The sequence below is a fragment of the Trematomus bernacchii genome, unplaced genomic scaffold (genome assembly GCF_902827165.1).
Source record: "Trematomus bernacchii unplaced genomic scaffold, fTreBer1.1, whole genome shotgun sequence".
Lineage (NCBI taxonomy): Eukaryota > Metazoa > Chordata > Actinopteri > Perciformes > Nototheniidae > Trematomus > Trematomus bernacchii.
This window is the reverse complement of record NW_022987547.1, coordinates 10,362,960-10,379,286: the sequence shown is the minus strand read 5'-3', so window position 1 is coordinate 10,379,286 and position 16,327 is coordinate 10,362,960. Positions and strand designations below refer to the sequence as shown.

General features: G+C 42.0%; 1 protein-coding gene across 7 annotated transcripts in view; it reads left to right on the top strand.

Moving 5' to 3' along the window:
• mast4 (microtubule associated serine/threonine kinase family member 4) overlaps positions 1-15,985 on the top strand; it is a 79,837-nt gene extending 63,852 nt beyond the window's left edge. For all 7 annotated transcript variants that reach the window (XM_034122986.1, XM_034122983.1, XM_034122982.1 and 4 more), the window contains 16 exons: positions 111-202; positions 576-784; positions 881-1,019; positions 1,666-1,798; positions 1,888-2,053; positions 3,797-3,898; positions 4,561-4,683; positions 5,283-5,392; positions 6,012-6,133; positions 6,458-6,672; positions 7,116-7,316; positions 7,755-7,981; positions 8,681-8,803; positions 9,013-9,149; positions 9,643-9,737; positions 9,915-15,985. In XM_034122986.1, coding sequence (XP_033978877.1) covers positions 111-202; positions 576-784; positions 881-1,019; positions 1,666-1,798; positions 1,888-2,053; positions 3,797-3,898; positions 4,561-4,683; positions 5,283-5,392; positions 6,012-6,133; positions 6,458-6,672; positions 7,116-7,316; positions 7,755-7,981; positions 8,681-8,803; positions 9,013-9,149; positions 9,643-9,737; positions 9,915-13,516 — 5,796 coding nt within the window. In that variant the 3' untranslated portion in view covers positions 13,517-15,985. The remainder of the gene's footprint in view (positions 1-110; positions 203-575; positions 785-880; positions 1,020-1,665; positions 1,799-1,887; positions 2,054-3,796; positions 3,899-4,560; positions 4,684-5,282; positions 5,393-6,011; positions 6,134-6,457; positions 6,673-7,115; positions 7,317-7,754; positions 7,982-8,680; positions 8,804-9,012; positions 9,150-9,642; positions 9,738-9,914) is intronic.
• The last annotated feature ends 342 nt before the right edge of the window (positions 15,986-16,327 follow it).

Below are 16,327 nucleotides of genomic sequence, written 5' to 3'. Positions count from 1 at the left end.
AAGCACTTTTTTCCTATTGATCTCCTCTGTCTTTACTGCATGAGTACGATAAAAATACAGATTTGATCTTTTTGAGTTGTTCTAGTATTTGTCTCTCTTCTCGCCCTCAGTCTCAGAGCCTCAGCACAGCCCTGCGGTGTCGGCGTAAACCCTGTGAACTAGACTTTGAGATGAAAAAACTCATCAGCAATGGTGCCTATGGGTAAGGACGTCTTATTCCAAATCTGATCTGATCTGGTTATAGATGCATCACCAACAATTTCATTTTTTTAAATTATATTAGATTTACTTCCCCAGTCTAGGAAATAGTTTTGTCACAGCAGCATGTAAACAAGGCATTGCACACAACATTCAAATAAACATAAACCGTATATATATATATATATTATAAACAATACAAATATATATACTGTATGCATAATGTATCTATATTGAATACAGAATATAAATATACATAATACGTTTGTATAGACTAACAGACCAACCTCCTGCTTAAACATTTAAGTTCAGACTTGATGATCAACTTACGAAATGTCTCCTAGCTGACCTTTAAACCATTCCTAACTATCCCACAGAGCTGTTTATCTGGTTCGTCACAAGGAAACGAAGCAGCGGTTTGCCATGAAGAAGATCAACAAGCAGAACCTGATTTTGAGGAATCAGATACAACAGGCCTTTGTGGAGCGAGACATCCTTACCTTTGCAGAGAACCCTTTTGTGGTGTCCATGTACTGCTCCTTTGAGACCCGGCGGCACCTGTGCATGGTCATGGAGTACGTTGAAGGTCAGCAGAAAGGTTGTGTAGTGCAGTTTAAGTGCTGCAGCTGAAAGCACTTTGAACAACATCTCCTTTGTGTTCTCACTGCATTTATCTCTAAAGGTGGAGACTGTGCCACTCTTCTGAAGAACATGGGTCCTCTGCCTGTGGATATGGCCAGGATGTATTTTGCAGAGACGGTGCTGGCACTGGAGTATCTCCACAACTATGGCATCGTCCACAGAGACCTCAAACCAGACAAGTGAGGCCTTGCACATTTTAGATATGAACCCTATAGAGATAGATTATTCATATCTGCATTTCACTTCAGCGCTACCAACAGTTTAGCATCTTTATGACATTGTTTTGGTTAGCCTGTTTCTGCTAAATGCGGTAAAGAAATCTCAAATCCAACTGCCCACTTCCTGCTCAGCATCAAACAGACAAAGTTAGCAACTAGCTGGTGGACAAGATTAAGCATTTTACTGACAGATATTTCCATCAGAATGTCGTGAATGTTAATGTGTCACTAATTTACATACATAAAAATATATCATTATCAAATAAATAATTTTGCCTTATTAGTTCTTTAAGTTTTGGGAATTAAAGTACTTTTTCATATATTTGTTTATATTCTTTAAGTGAATTGATGAAAGCAGGAATTGTACATTGTGGTATCACTACTACCGTTACTAAAGTAATTACTGATTACTATCAATATTTTTTCAAAAACTTCTAATGCTGCTTATATATTCTGATTACCTAGGAATATAAGTAACCTGTGCACTTCTACATACTGTAATTATCACTATGTAGAAGCTCAACTGCCTAAAGGTTTCCTACTGTAACTGTTGTATTTTATCATCACATTCCTTGTAATTTTTACATTCTCTCTTGTTTCCTCGCAGTTTGCTGGTCACATCAATGGGACACATTAAACTGACAGATTTTGGGTTGTCCAAAGTCGGGCTGATGAGCATGACCACTAACCTGTATGAGGGACATATAGAGAAAGACGCCAGGGAGTTCTCTGATAAGCAGGTATATCTTATTTACTGAAAGTTTGGACAAAACCTATTCTTCAAACCACATCTTGTTAAGAATATTTATTCATATTTAATTCTGTATAGGTCTGTGGAACGCCTGAGTATATTGCACCAGAGGTGATCCTGAGACAGGGCTATGGGAAGCCGGTGGACTGGTGGGCGATGGGCATCATCCTCTACGAGTTCCTGGTGGGCTGCGTGCCTTTCTTTGGAGACACACCGGAGGCGCTGTTCGGACAGGTCATCAGTGGTCAGTATTACTCCCCCTAAAATGTTAAACTATTAGTAGAGTTTCTGTGTGACATCTGTGAAGTGTATTAAACCTCACTAATAGATGTGTGATCCTTAGTCCAACGCTAACAGCTTGCCTTGGACGCAAAACAAAGTTCCTTAATTGTTGATTTAAGACGGTCAATCAAGCTTCTTTTTTTATTTTTTTTACACTTTATTTATTGGTTTTTCCCACACATAACACAATAACAGGAGAAAATACAGATTACAAATGCAAGTGCTATATAAACAAAGAAATACAAAAAAGATGACAAAACAATTATTACAAAACAATAATGATAATAACATAAAAATACCATGACAGTAATAGCAATGACAAAAATAAACCAAAATACACAATGACATGATAAGACAGAAACTCAAGCTTTTTATTTCCCTTAACCATTACATGACGTATTTTAATTACAATGCAAAGCATGACATTTCACTGAAGCAAAAACAAAACGTCATCCTTTTAGTATTCTTCATTAAAGTTTGTACTTCATGATCAAAATAAACTATATTTATTAGTGCTTCATGCTTCCCTCACAGCATCTGGCTTGTAGATTACTGTAAGCACATGAGGAGATATTCTCAATCAGATATGAATTCAACATTTACATAGTGACCACAAGGAATTAGTCCGTGTGCATTTTTCTCAATTTATTGGAGACAGACATTTCCCTCGAGTTTTGTTAGCCAAATAGATGGCAGTGAGTGGATTTATCTTGACTTTAGACCACAAGTGAATTTTATAATTCTGATAATGTTACTTGTTCTCATCTTGTAGTCTCATGGTGACAGCAACAGAGAGAAAATCTTAATCTTGAAAACAAGAGCTTTTATCTTGTCAGCGGTGTGGCTCAGATGAATTGTATTATTCTGAGTTGTTGGATAAGGGCCTCTATCTGTGGCATGGAAATGAATGGCATGCCATGACTGATTTGCTATGCTCTCAATTGTACCAAGCCTCTGAGAGGGACTGTTAATTAAAGACGCCAGAACACACTGACTGCATGGCACCGTGGCCTCGGGCCGCACATACATATTCATAGCTCCCCTCCCAAATTTGATTAAAATGGGGCCAAATGGTGCACAGAGCAGACAATCAGCAGGGCACAGACAGGCTTTGCTCCCCTTTTCAGTGAGGCTTTTAGAAAAAAAGCACATGTAAATTGTCTCATTTAACATTATGCTTACACCTCAGAACTGACTCTGATTTGTCTGACTTTGCTGGCTAAGTATTTCTTTAAAAGAGCACCTCAGAGCAGTGGGCCACAATTACATGAAAGTATCACATTCAATATAATAATTTAAAAACAATCTTACAACATACCTAAGGTTTGTTTTGATACTCCTAATGTTTTCATAAACTGGTTTATAATTTACAAGCTATAAAACATGGAGCAAGTCGACTGCTACAGTGTCATGATTGCTTATGTATGGCCTGTTCCTTGCAGATGAATAAATGCACACAACTAATTATGCACTCTGAGCTAACAGGGATTGACTATTTAGTTTGCAAGTCATGTTTTTAAAGCAATAAAGCAACTCATTCTGGTTTTGTTTTTTACCTACAGTGATCTCAGAAACACTTCTATGTATTTCCTGATCAAAGCTTGTTGCTTTCTATCTTTAAATAATAGCTGTTGAGGTTCATGGGCTTCTTGTATGTCAGAGTATTTTACTTTCAAACTGATCGCGTGCATTGTGTGTTTTCCAGATGAGATCAACTGGCCTGAGGGAGACGATGCCCCCCCGCCTGACTCTCAGGAGCTCATCACCTTGCTCCTCCGACAGAACCCTCTGGACCGGATGGGTGCAGGTACTGACACAAAGGGCAAGGAGAGATGTGGCACAGCCAGTATCTCGGTTAGGATCAGAGAGGCGCAGCAGGCCTCCATAAATTATCATGTGACCCTTAGAGCCCCCTCTGCACCGCTCATAATTCCTAGTCACCGGGGAAGAAATTGAGGTCACCCCACAGCAGAGCAGTTTATCCTGTGGCCTCTTCACCTCGTCCCTTTGATCTATTGCAATTATTTCCCTGCCAGTCCATGAATCTAGTTCCATGCATGATCTGGCATTAAGAGTGTGTAGCTCTGTGGAGTGTTAAAAGATGCCATGACCTGGGACAAAGGCATTCAAAGAGAGGGATGCACGGAGCATGTTCAACTGGGGGGACAGCTGGACGCCTTGTTCGTCTAGAACCCCCCTCTCCAGGCTGCCATTTACAAAGTCTCCTGCTACTCCACAAAAGGTCACGGGCAGGAAATTGTCCTGCATAATTTACGGTCATGTTATCGGTTAGGCCTGCAACCACAAGGGAAAAGGAAAACATAGCGTTTTTGTTTTTTTTACGTCCTGTATCTCTCTGAGACACTCATTTTTAATTCCCAGTGTTTTCATTTCATCACAATAAGTTTTAACGTCTGTCCTTGAAATTGTATTTAAAGTAGTTATCATTTGTGCTTGTTTGATCTGTAGGTGGAGCTGCAGAAGTAAAGCAGAATAAGTTTTTCAGTGACCTGGACTGGAACAGCCTGCTGAGGCAGAAGGCAGAGTTTATTCCTCAGCTGGAGTCTGAGGATGACACCAGCTACTTCGACAGTGAGTTTTCTCTTTTATGTGAACACAAACACCCTTAAATCCCCTTAAAAATCAAAGCAAATGTATGATACTAAATATGTCAAATGTTCTATTATCATCATACAGTATTTATAAGTTGTTTATCTGTATTTCTGGGCGAACCTGGTTCTGAAAGTCCCATTTCAATGTGGAGCACTTCTACGGCTTGCATCAGAATTAAACATGAACCATAAGTGCCAGATATTTATAACACATTTTCCTAACTGCTGATTTGTACCTCCAAAACCTAGAACATGATATTGCAAATAGAATAGATGTGTAATAAAATACTTTGATATTATCTTTATTCATTTTCTCATGTTTGTTTGCCATGTGATTAAAAACCTGTGCAGATACAGCCAGAAAAAACTTCTTGTTTTAAAGAAAGAATATTGGAAGAATTGGCCTGGAACATTTATAGTACAACTCACATGACACACCAACATATTGTAAATTAAATAAACAAATCCACGAAGTGACTCTGCTAAAAGCCTCTTTTACTTAAATCACTTAAATCACCTTGAGGCACTCATTAAAACTCTTAATAACTGAGTGTAATCTGAACCTCCCATCATCCCCAGCTCGCTCTGAGAGGTACCATCACCTAGAGACAGAAGAGGACGATACAAACGATGAAGACTTCAATGTGGAGCTGCGGCAGTTCTCCTCTTGTTCGCACCGATTCTCCAAGGTTTGTCCTTAATCTGCTCCCCTCACATTTCTCAGACTAACACATGTACATCATCATTACCTCCTGAGATGTTAGTAATGTAAATGAGTGGATGGACTCGTGTTTTCTCATGAGCAAGTGGTATTTCATATGAAAATGTGTGTCTAGAAAACACACCCGCTGCTCCTTTACCCCTAGAGTATTAAACGTTGGCTTTGCATACATTTTCCGCCTGCAAATCAGATCTGTTTTTTCTTTTTCGGTAATGTGGAACACAATACACAATACAGTCGTACAAGCTGGGAGTCATTGTTGTGCTGCATTGCAGTATGCTCCCCTCTCACATCAACACAGAGCATTACAGTGTCTCAGAAAGCAGCGGGGCTTCTCTGAGGAAGCGTTGAGCTACACTCAATGTTTTTCCCTCGACTGCACCTTGAACTCCAAGGTTGTAATTCATGGTGAAGTCTGCGTGAACACCGACAGCACTTATCTGCATCACATTTCCTGTAAATAATACTGCATTTGTTAATCAATCTGTGCAGCTTAATCAGTATCTGACAATGTGTGTTTTAAACATAATGTTGCCTTTACAGCCTGCATGTACTGAAGTGAGATATTGTTTCTGTGTGGTTGTCAGGTTTACAGCAGCCTGGATTTGTCCCGTGGGCTCCTGGAGGAGAAGGGAGAGACGGAGGGGAAGAAGAGTGAGAGCCCACTGACTGTCGACTCTCTCAGCTGGACACCAGATTTTGCTGAAATGTATGTTTGAAACTCAAGTTCATTAAACACATGCATAAACCAAATACAGTATGTAGCAGAGATCATATAAGCAGTTAAGGCATAATGCTAGGATTAGAAAACCATATTACACACAAGAAGAAAATACCTATTTGGATGAAATGGGAACCGTAAAATAATCAGTCACATGAATAGTTTGCTGGTATGGATTAGCTACTTAACATAATCCTCATATAAACCTAGCCAAAACACAAAACATATACAATACATTCCAACAACATTCAGCTCTTTCTGTTAGTTAGAATCTGTTCATCTCATTATAAATGTTTCTTTATTTTCCACCAGGTCCTCACTCTCCCACTCCACAGACACCGACAGTCTGAATCCGGGTCTTCGCCCCAACGTGTTGCCAAAGTTTGCCATCTCAGCAGAGAGTGAAGCAGACGAGACCTCCGGCCTCGGTGACCCCAGCAAGACCTCCATCTCCATCGGAGAGCTCCCGCAGGACGAGCCGGACGCTACCACTCCAGGCAGCACTCACAGTGGAGCCACGCTCTCTGGTACAACATTACACTGTGTGGAATTTCATAGTGTTTAAGTATCTTATTCTTCTGCCTGGTTTTCATTTGATAAAAATGTATAAGTTGTAAGATCTCTGAAACAATGAAACTACAGAATCAAAAATTGTCTTACATTCTCCTCATTTATCACTTAAAGCTACTTGTTTGATTTCTGTTCAGGCATTTAACCTCCTTTTAAATCCATAATTTGCCTTGTTTAAGTTTCTGTATGGACAAAACAATCACGATAGAGTGAAAATGCACTCAAATAACAGACATGAGTTTAGTAAGAATTGTGTCATCTTACTCTTGAAAATAAATCAAATAAGCAGTAAGATTATTTCCTAAAATGTCCAACAGTTGTTTCAAGAATGGCAATCATATCTTTAATCAAGGGAAGTACATGTTACCCTTACTCCATGCTCATCTTTTGTAATAAACAGGAAGTTTCTCAGAACATCTGGACCAGTTGACCCCCAGAGGTGAGGGGTTGCAGAGCCCCGACAGTACCAGCCATGCCTCCACAGACCATGGGCCTCAGAACAACTCTCTGCGGCCTGAGAGCGCTGCAGAGAAGACCGGCGCTGTGGCAAAAGTCCCAAAGTCTGTCTCAACCGGTGCCCTTTCCCTCATGATCCCCGGGGGTAAGACGAAGAACACCAACAGATGTGCATGTGTTGACTGAGAATGTAATCGTATAAAGGTTAAAGTATATCGGAGCAACAACGTGCCAAGAATCACAAAAAAGCCATGGACTTTGTACAAATAATGTGGAAAAGATGAAAGCAAACTCTATAGATCTGTGTGAAATTGGCCCAGCAATACACCTGCCGTGAGTTTCATTTTACAGAGGGACTACGGGCAAGAAGCCGAGTACAAGTCTATAATAAGGAAAGTAAGCAGAAGCAAGAGGCCTTCACAGCTGGGAGCGTGAAAATCCTATTAGTTTCACCCTCAGCAGGAGCAGCGTGAACCAGGCTCATGAGCTTTATAGACTCACCTGACTCCAGGGCCCGCTAAGGTGTGATTGATTGAATGAAAGACACCGCTGCTCAGGTGGTGATTATCTTTTCTTTTTTCAGATACCTTCGGGGTCTCTCCTCTGGCCAGCCCCCTCTCCCCGTACTCCCTCTCCTCAGACCCTTCCTCCAGAGACTCCTCTCCAAGCCGAGAAACCTCCCACCTTACGGCCAACCCGCGGCAGCCCGTCGTCATCCACAGCTCAGGGAAGAAGTTCGGCTTCACGCTGAGGGCCATTCGGGTGTATTCTTGTGACGGGGACATCTACACTGTCTACCACATGGTCTGGGTAAGGACTACATCAGCCTGTAGTGAAAGTCCTAGTCAATTATAAGTCAGTGAACTGTGAGGGTGCTTTCACGCTTAACCGGTTTGCTGCTGTTTAAACAAACTGTGATGCATTAGTATAGTTCATTTGGACAGGTGTGAAAGCTGTCAAATTGTAGTGTAGACCAAACAGACAAACTAAGACTGAATGAAATGAAGGGTCTTGGTTCACTCCTTGGGAACTGTGAGTATCTATATATGTAATATACTGCTTTGAATGTGTACAATGTGACTAATGGAATTTTTCCTGATCAATGTGAAAGTGAACATTTGTTTAAACAGCACTTGTACAAATTAGTAGTAAAAGGTAGTAACCACACAGTAGCTATTCCTGTATTTGTACACAAAACACACAAAATGTACCATTCTGTTTGTTGAGACAACAACACACATTTTAGCACAGTACACAGCAGAGTAGTCACTAGAATTTGATTTTCCCCACATGGGTCCATGTAGCAATTATGATGCAGGATAGCAAATCACACAATGTATAAACTTTCAGTGAATATCACTGGAGCTCTTGATTAGTTGCAATACGTGTGAACACAAACTTTGTTTTCTTTTGTCCCAAGCGAATGTGAAAATATACCTCAAGCAACAAAATGACTGTAAGGAAATCTAGATTATGAAAGTAAATGTCTCTTATGTGTCTGTTAATCAGAATGTAGAAGATGGCGGGTCTGCACATAAAGCAGGACTCAAAGCTGGAGACCTCATCACTCATGTGAACGGAGAACCAGTTCACGGCCTCGTCCACACTGAAGTGGTGGAGCTCCTGCTCAAGGTAAATTACAATGCATTTTCTTCTTTTTTTTCAAATTGAGCGAAATGAGGCATGGCTAAAATGCATGATCTGTTTGGTATTTTGAGAAAAAAAAAGTATAAATATGCCTTATATCGGTATGGTCCTACACTATATTATTCAAATATAGCATGATAGGTCCACTTTAACATCATTTAGTTTTTATATTATTATTATTCCTTCCCTTTCAGAGTGGTAGCAAAGTGACCATCTCCACTACCCCCTTTGAAAATACTTCAATAAAAACTGGTCCAGCCCAGAGGAACAGCTACAGGAGCAAAATGGTGAGATGTTCCAAGAAGCCCAAGAAGGAGAAGACACCAGAAAGGTAAAACTCTTCGACTGACACTTGGATTTTATTCACTGTAGATTTATTTTCAAATATATGTATTTTTCAAATTGTTATCACATGGTTTGAATCTCATGTATAACGTTATGATTACGTGTTTCTAAGTGAATGGTCGGATATCAACTGTGTAGACACTTTGGTTCCTATTGGCCCCTAGGGGGCAGACAGATAACACTAAGAGAGTATTTGAATGCAGAGCATTTTGCCTACAGGGTCATAGGGATATTTAGCATTTAAAAAGGTTTAAAATTGACTGAGTGCAAAACGATTTATGAAAAGCAAAAACAATGGACAATGGCACCACATTTTTACAAACCAGCCTTTGAAGTAGATTAAAATCCAAAAAGTGAATGTTGAGTCATAATGTCATTGTTTTTTGTCTTTTGCATGTACATTTTTGCAAATTAATAAACTATAATAAATATATCCTGACTGATTTTCTTATTCTTTGTCTTATTTTGCTTTCTTTCAGGCGCCGCTCCCTCTTCAGGCGTTTTGCCATGCAGCCCTCTCCTCTGCTGCACACAAGCCGCAGTTTCACCTCCCTCAACCACTCTCTGTCATCTGGTGAGAGTTTCCCTGGCTCCCCCACCCACAGTCTCTCCCCCCGTTCCCCTAGTGCCATCTTCCACCCCACACCAGACTTCCCCCAGTCAAGTGGAGATGTTATCTGAGAATTGTAGTGTTATTATGATTTCATTTATTATATTACTGATATTCCTTTTTTCTTCTTACAACTTCCAGGTGGCAACTCCTCCCAGAGCAGCTCTCCCAGCTCCAGCGCTCCGAACTCCCCCGCAGGGTCTGGGCACATCCGTCCCAGCACCCTCCACGGCCTCGGCCCCAAACTCCCGGTTCAAAGGCTTCGTCAGGGGCGCCGCAAGTCAGCCGGCAGCATCCCCCTTTCCCCTTTGGCTCGCACACCTTCACCTACACCTCAACCAACATCCCCTCAGCGCTCTCCCTCTCCCCTCCTCACTGGTCACCCTGTTGCCATTTCCAAATCAAACCAAGCCTTCCCAGCCAAGATACATTCCCCACCCACAATTGTACGACATATTGTGCGGCCAAAAAGTGCAGAGCCGCCTCGCTCTCCGCTGCTAAAACGTGTCCAGTCCGAGGAGAAGCTATCCCCCTCTTACTCAGGAGATAAGAAGCATCTATGCCCCAGAAAACACAGCCTGGAGGTGACCCAAGAGGAGGTGCCGGATGAGGAGCTGAGGCCCGGGGAGAGGGATTACACCGTCCTGCAGAGTGTGGAGGAAACAGCCAGTGAGCCTCTGTCTAGCACCCGTGTTCGACCTGTGGAGCAGGGCTGCTTAAAGAGGCCCGCCGGCCGCAAGGTGGGTCGGCAGGAGTCTCTTGAAGAGCTCGACAAGGAGAAGCTGAAGTCCAAGATGGTTGCAAAGAGACAGGATTGGTCAGAAAGGAGGGAGTCTCTTCAGAAGCAGGACGCTCTGTGTGATTCTGACTCATCCCAGTGGTGCAGTGATGACAGGGAGGAGAGTTTTTTGGTCCGAGGCCACAACAAAACCCAGAGCAGCCCGGACTCTGGCCCTCTGGAGGTCAAAGCTGCTAGTACAACCTTAAAAGATGTGCTGTATAAAAAACTCAACACACGTGTCTCTGAGGGCCACGCTGAAACATCCAACGGCTGTGGTGAAACTGACGGAGGACACAGATCAGCTCTCTGCGAGTGGCAGCATCCCAGGCAGGGTAAAGACAACATGAAGCCGGACCGACTGGACTTCAAAGCTCCCAACATGGAGTTCACCAGGAAGAGGCTGTCGTTTGAGGACAGAGAGGACTGCATGTGTCGGTTGTCCTCCGGCCTCCATGAGAACCTGCACTTTGGCTCCACCAGGTCCAAGAGCCTCCAGCTGGACACGGCCATGTGTCATGAACACATGAAGGGACTAGGAAGCGTCCACTCCAGCCCTGAATGCCTGTCCCCTAAGCTTTTCTCCGGCAGAGGGGAGAGCGCTGTGGAAAAGCTCCAGCTCATCTCGGCAGAGTCTCCACTTCGAAAGACATCGTCTGAATACAAACTTGAAGGACGCCACGTCTCCTCTCTCAAACCTCTGGAGGGCACTCTGGATATCGGGCTGCTCTCAGGGCCCAGAGTCTCAAAAACAGAAAACTGTTTATCCAAGATGGCGGAGAACTCAAGCGAGACTGTTTCTTTGAGTCCAATTTGGCTCCAGACCCCTGCAGAAAGACAAATAAAAGTCCCCCAACTGAAAACTACTGATAAGCTCAAGAGCCCCCTGGCTTGTTCCACAAGTCCTGAAGCTGTTTCTTCTCTAAATAGCATAGTCGCCTCCAAAGATCAGTCAAAGAAGGCAGCCACAGAGGTGAGAATCAGTGCAAGTTGTGAGAAAACACAGGAAAGAAACAGTGAACCACTTAAGGCTCAAACCAGCAAAATGGAGGCCTCAAGTTTTCCTTTTAAACCAGAGAGCAAGACGGGTATGAAGTCCAGTTTACCGCCTCATGAACACAGAGGCCCTCGACACAGCTCCCACTTCTCCTCCTGTGGAAAAACACCCTCCATACGGGAAGTCAGCAATGAAGATCAGGAGGATGAAGCAGAGCAGGAGGAAGTCACACCACACACTACATCACAACACACCGACAGCTCCAGGACACTGCTCCCTTTGACTTCAGCAAAGCCGGAGGAAGACATCAAAAAGACTCCGGCCAGTGAACTGTTACCTGTGTCGCTGAAGCAGAGTATAAACTGTGGTTTGGATACAGGTCAGCGTCAGAGCTGCGAGAAAAACACACCTATTGCGCAGAGCTCAAACATGACCTCTGTGTCTGAGGTGAATGTACAGAACAGCTCTCGCCTCCCAGAGAATGTGCTTTCACAACGGCAGCCATTGAACATCTGCTTTTCAAATAGAGAAGCGCCGGTTTCTATCACAACATCTGGTTCTGTGAAGGACGATAAAACGTGCAGTTCTAAATCAGAAGGTCAGGACTGCAAGGGAAGATCTGTGAGCCAGGACGGTTTCCAATATAACAGATCAGCTGTTAAAGAGCTTGGGGAGAAAGGCACTTCAGGTTTGAATAAGGTCAACACATGCGTTGGAGTTGCAAAAGTGGAGGTAAACCCAAAAGTGGAGCAGAAGAGAGAAGTTAGTACAGTAACTGCAGTCCCCTCATTAAATAATGTTACAAAGAGTGTTAATAAAAAGGATAACACTGTTGGTGCTGTAGAGAGTAGTAGCATGTTGCTGCAGAAAAAAGAGAATCCCATTTCACCAAAGAATAAAGGCAATGTGAAAGATTTAGAACCACCATCCAAAAGCTGTCCGGCTGAAAGAGCACAACACAAATCATCAGATTCGGAAAACTGCACCTCTAAAAGAGAAGAAACGGTTATCGGTGTAAAAGAAAACGCCACAAAACTAAAATCCCCGGCAACTGCAAATGAAAATGTTTTGATTCCCAAGAGTAAGTCCAGGCCTGACCCGCAGCCTGCACCGCACGCCGCTGTGAAGACGGACACAAAAACACTGGAAGTGAAACATCACAGCACAGCTCCTCCTGCTCCAGCAGTCAGGGCCAGTCAAAACTCAAAACAGAGAGATCTGTCTAAAGAATCTGCGCTCTCCACTTCAAACCATCAAGTAACTCACAAACAGAAAGAAGCCGCGGTGCCAAGCAAGCAGGAAGAATCGGTGCAGCTGTCTCCAACTGTTGTTGAGGTGAAGCAAAAAGAAACCCAGCCCAAAAGCTCTGCAGCAAAAGAGATCTCAGAATCAAAGCCAAAATCTCCCCCTTCTAAAACTCTCCCTTCATTGTTAGCTCTAAAGACCTCCGTAGCTCCACCGCCAGTTATTAAACAAAGTCTTGATGGCAAACACAAAGACCCCTCACCCAAAAAACAAGCTTCAGCCGTTAGACACCACCATGGCGCCAAACCAAAAGAAGTAGCTTCCCCTCTTTCTCAGCTGCCGTCAGAAGTTCCCTCCCAGCCTGACCCACCAGCAGTGCTGCCCAAACCTGCAGTGAGGAAAGAAATGCTGATCAGTGGAGGCAGGGTCTCCATCTGTGCCCCCCAGGAAAGTGCCATCAAGGTATCAAGAGAAGGCCCCAAGTCTGAAACGCTCAAACCGGACAGTCCTAAGGGCCCGGATACCAGAAACACCACCCCTGAGAAACTGGGGCCCTCCAGCAAAAAGGAGCAGGCTGAGAGGAAGAAAAAAGAGACCGTTCAAGAGGTCCCGTCTGCGCCGAAAAACTCCAAAAGAGACGCATCCCGAGCTGCTGCCTCGGACAGAGACACAGGCAGGAAGCAGCAGAAGGAGTCGCCACGTAATTCTAATAACAAGAAATGAAAAGAGGGACGTTAAAATAGCAGCCGCTTCAGAAAATCTAGATGTAATAAAAAGTTAGAAAGAAGTTTGTGCGAACATCATCATGCCTTCTTTACTTTGTTGAGGACCGGGCAAGCTGTTACACGTGGATAGAGTGGTCGGTGTGTGTGTGTGTGTGTTTGATAAGAACACACACGCACGTGGATAGAGTGGTCGGTGTGTGTGTGTGTGTGTGTTTGATAAGAACACACACACACGTGGATAGAGTGGTCGGTGTGTGTGTGTTTGATAAGAACACACACGTGTACATGTCTCTAGGTCTGAATGTAGGCAGTCATTGCTGGTGATTTCTGGTGTAATACTTTTCACGTCAAGTTTTGTTTCTGCTTTGTGCAATCAGTATGTCGGGGGCAGCAGGGAAGAGCCTTAGAAAGGTCGTACTCTAAAGTCAGTGCCATAAATGATTTTGAATTGCACTCTTACTTCTAGACTCAGATGATCTGAGCTCTTTTAATGCAGTATACCACACCATTTGCTCAGCAGTTGTATCACGATTGTTTCTGTTCGTATAATCCAAATCTTTTCATGTCTGGTTTTTGTGCAGTGGTACACAGAGGGGAATGCACTATATCCTGTGCTTTTCACTTCAAAAAAATACAGAATCACCTCTTGGTTCTAGAAATGATAGATTAGTGAAGAGGCCTTACAATTATGGGAAATAAAAAACTTGCTGTTCTTAGCAAGGTGTGGTGTTAATTCACATTCCTCTGACGTGTGTACATATATTTTTGATTTGTATGCAATATGATGTAGATATGATAACACTGTAAAACTGGGATTCATGGGCTTAACATGATTGTGGTTTGTATTATATGTATAGATTTTGCTGTGTCATTTGTTTGTATGCTCGATATTAGAGTATCTGCTCGATAACTCTTTGGTCTAAAGTAAGCTACTGTGATGTATCTTGTCAAAGGCATCCTTTTCTCTGTGACATGTTTCCACATGTTCCAAAATTAACTTGAGGATCGAGAAGAAAAGTCATGAGGGGGTTACTGAGCTATTTCAAAAAATGTAGCATTATAAAAGAAAACTGTGAGGGCTGTCAGCTTTTCCCAAGAATGTCTTTAATGTTGATGAAGTGTTTGCTGGCTGGCTAAGGTTTAAAACGTGTACAAATATGGAACATTGTGTTTGATTAATGAGATTATCCAGATATTCTGTTTGCCAATCATTACTGCAGTAGGTTTCTGAAGGCGGTGGGCTTCAGCGGAGTGACATTAAGATAACTCTGGAGTCAGACACCAGTTCACACACAGAGCTTCAGCGTCAGGGTATCGCAGGATGTCAGTGTCCCGTTTCAGCCTCAGTGTTGTTAAAGTAGTGTGAGTGTTTTGATGTTTCAAAGGACTCTATAATGAGCAGCATCTGGCTTCACCTGGGTAACGGTATCATAAGAGGAATCCTGATTATTGCATAGTTCATGTCCACAACAGTCATTTGATGTTAAATACTTGGTACTTTGATACATACAGGCTGTCATTTATTCACAATCACTTTCTTACATTTACATACACACCTAAACATTTTTTTATACTTTAGACGCCTTTAAATTGTAAACACTAAATAAGAATATGAAGGTAGCCTAGGACACTAAAGTGTGTTATGCTTTATTTGCTCTGTTGTGCAGGCTATGTAAAGAATAATTATCCTCTCTACTTCAAATACTACGAGTCAAACATGTCACAGAATATACTTTTATGTACTACACTGAGTTAACCTGAAACACGAGAGATCGGTTGAAGAGATTTTAATGTTAAACGGGTCTGATGCTACGTGCATTAGATATTGTTAATGTATTTCTCATGTGATGTGAGAGAACAAATGCACCTTAATGTTTGCCAATATTCAGTTCAAAGGGTGAGAAGCAAAGTGAAATTAGAGCTGAACATGGTTTATGAATTCCCCTCTCGTCCTCACTTCAGATTTCAAATAAATCACTGAATTTTATTTGTTTCTTCCCCCACTCTTTTTCCTGTGACGACTGAAATTAAAACCCTCAAAGCACATTCAATGTTTGTTTACAAAGCATCATGGATGTATATTTTGTATATTGTTGATTTGCCAAATGTGTGTTCTGTGTCAGAGATAATGTTGTCTATAGTAGTGTGAGACTTTGCTCCCCTGCCACCAGGAAGTGTAATAAGAACATTTGTTTGTGCTGTAATCAATGTATTTTCATGTCAGGTTCTTCTCTTCTCTGCTTGTCTTTTCCGTTTCCTTTTTTTCTTCTTCTTCCCCCTGTACTAGTATTAGATAAACTTGCTTACGATGGTTTGTCTTTTAGAAATATGTGCAATAAAAGTGTTTTGAGTTTTGTATTTTGCCCAAGGAAAGCTCTATGGATGTCATAGATGTTGTATATTAAAACAGATATTTATACTTCTAATGTTGCGTAATACTGAAAATAAAATGGGAATTATACATTAATACTTTTAGTCCTCTTTTGATTCATGGTATGGTCGGAATAGGTACATTTAAATATGGATTTGATCAAAAATAGCTACTTAACACGGAAAGATCAATGATAAAAATGTTTTACATGGCCATTATGTCTAAATAAAATTCAATAATATTCTTCAAATAATTATGTAATTCCTCACTAATTAATTGCGAAAAAAATCAAGGCCATGTTTAATTGATACATACACAGTTATTTGCTGATGTAACCGATTTGTTATCTGTGCAAAGGTTCATGTCAGGAAAATTATTTTAAAAACCTGTGAAAATAAAGTGTCACCCAAAGACAAAAGCACCCCATTGTCTCCAAGC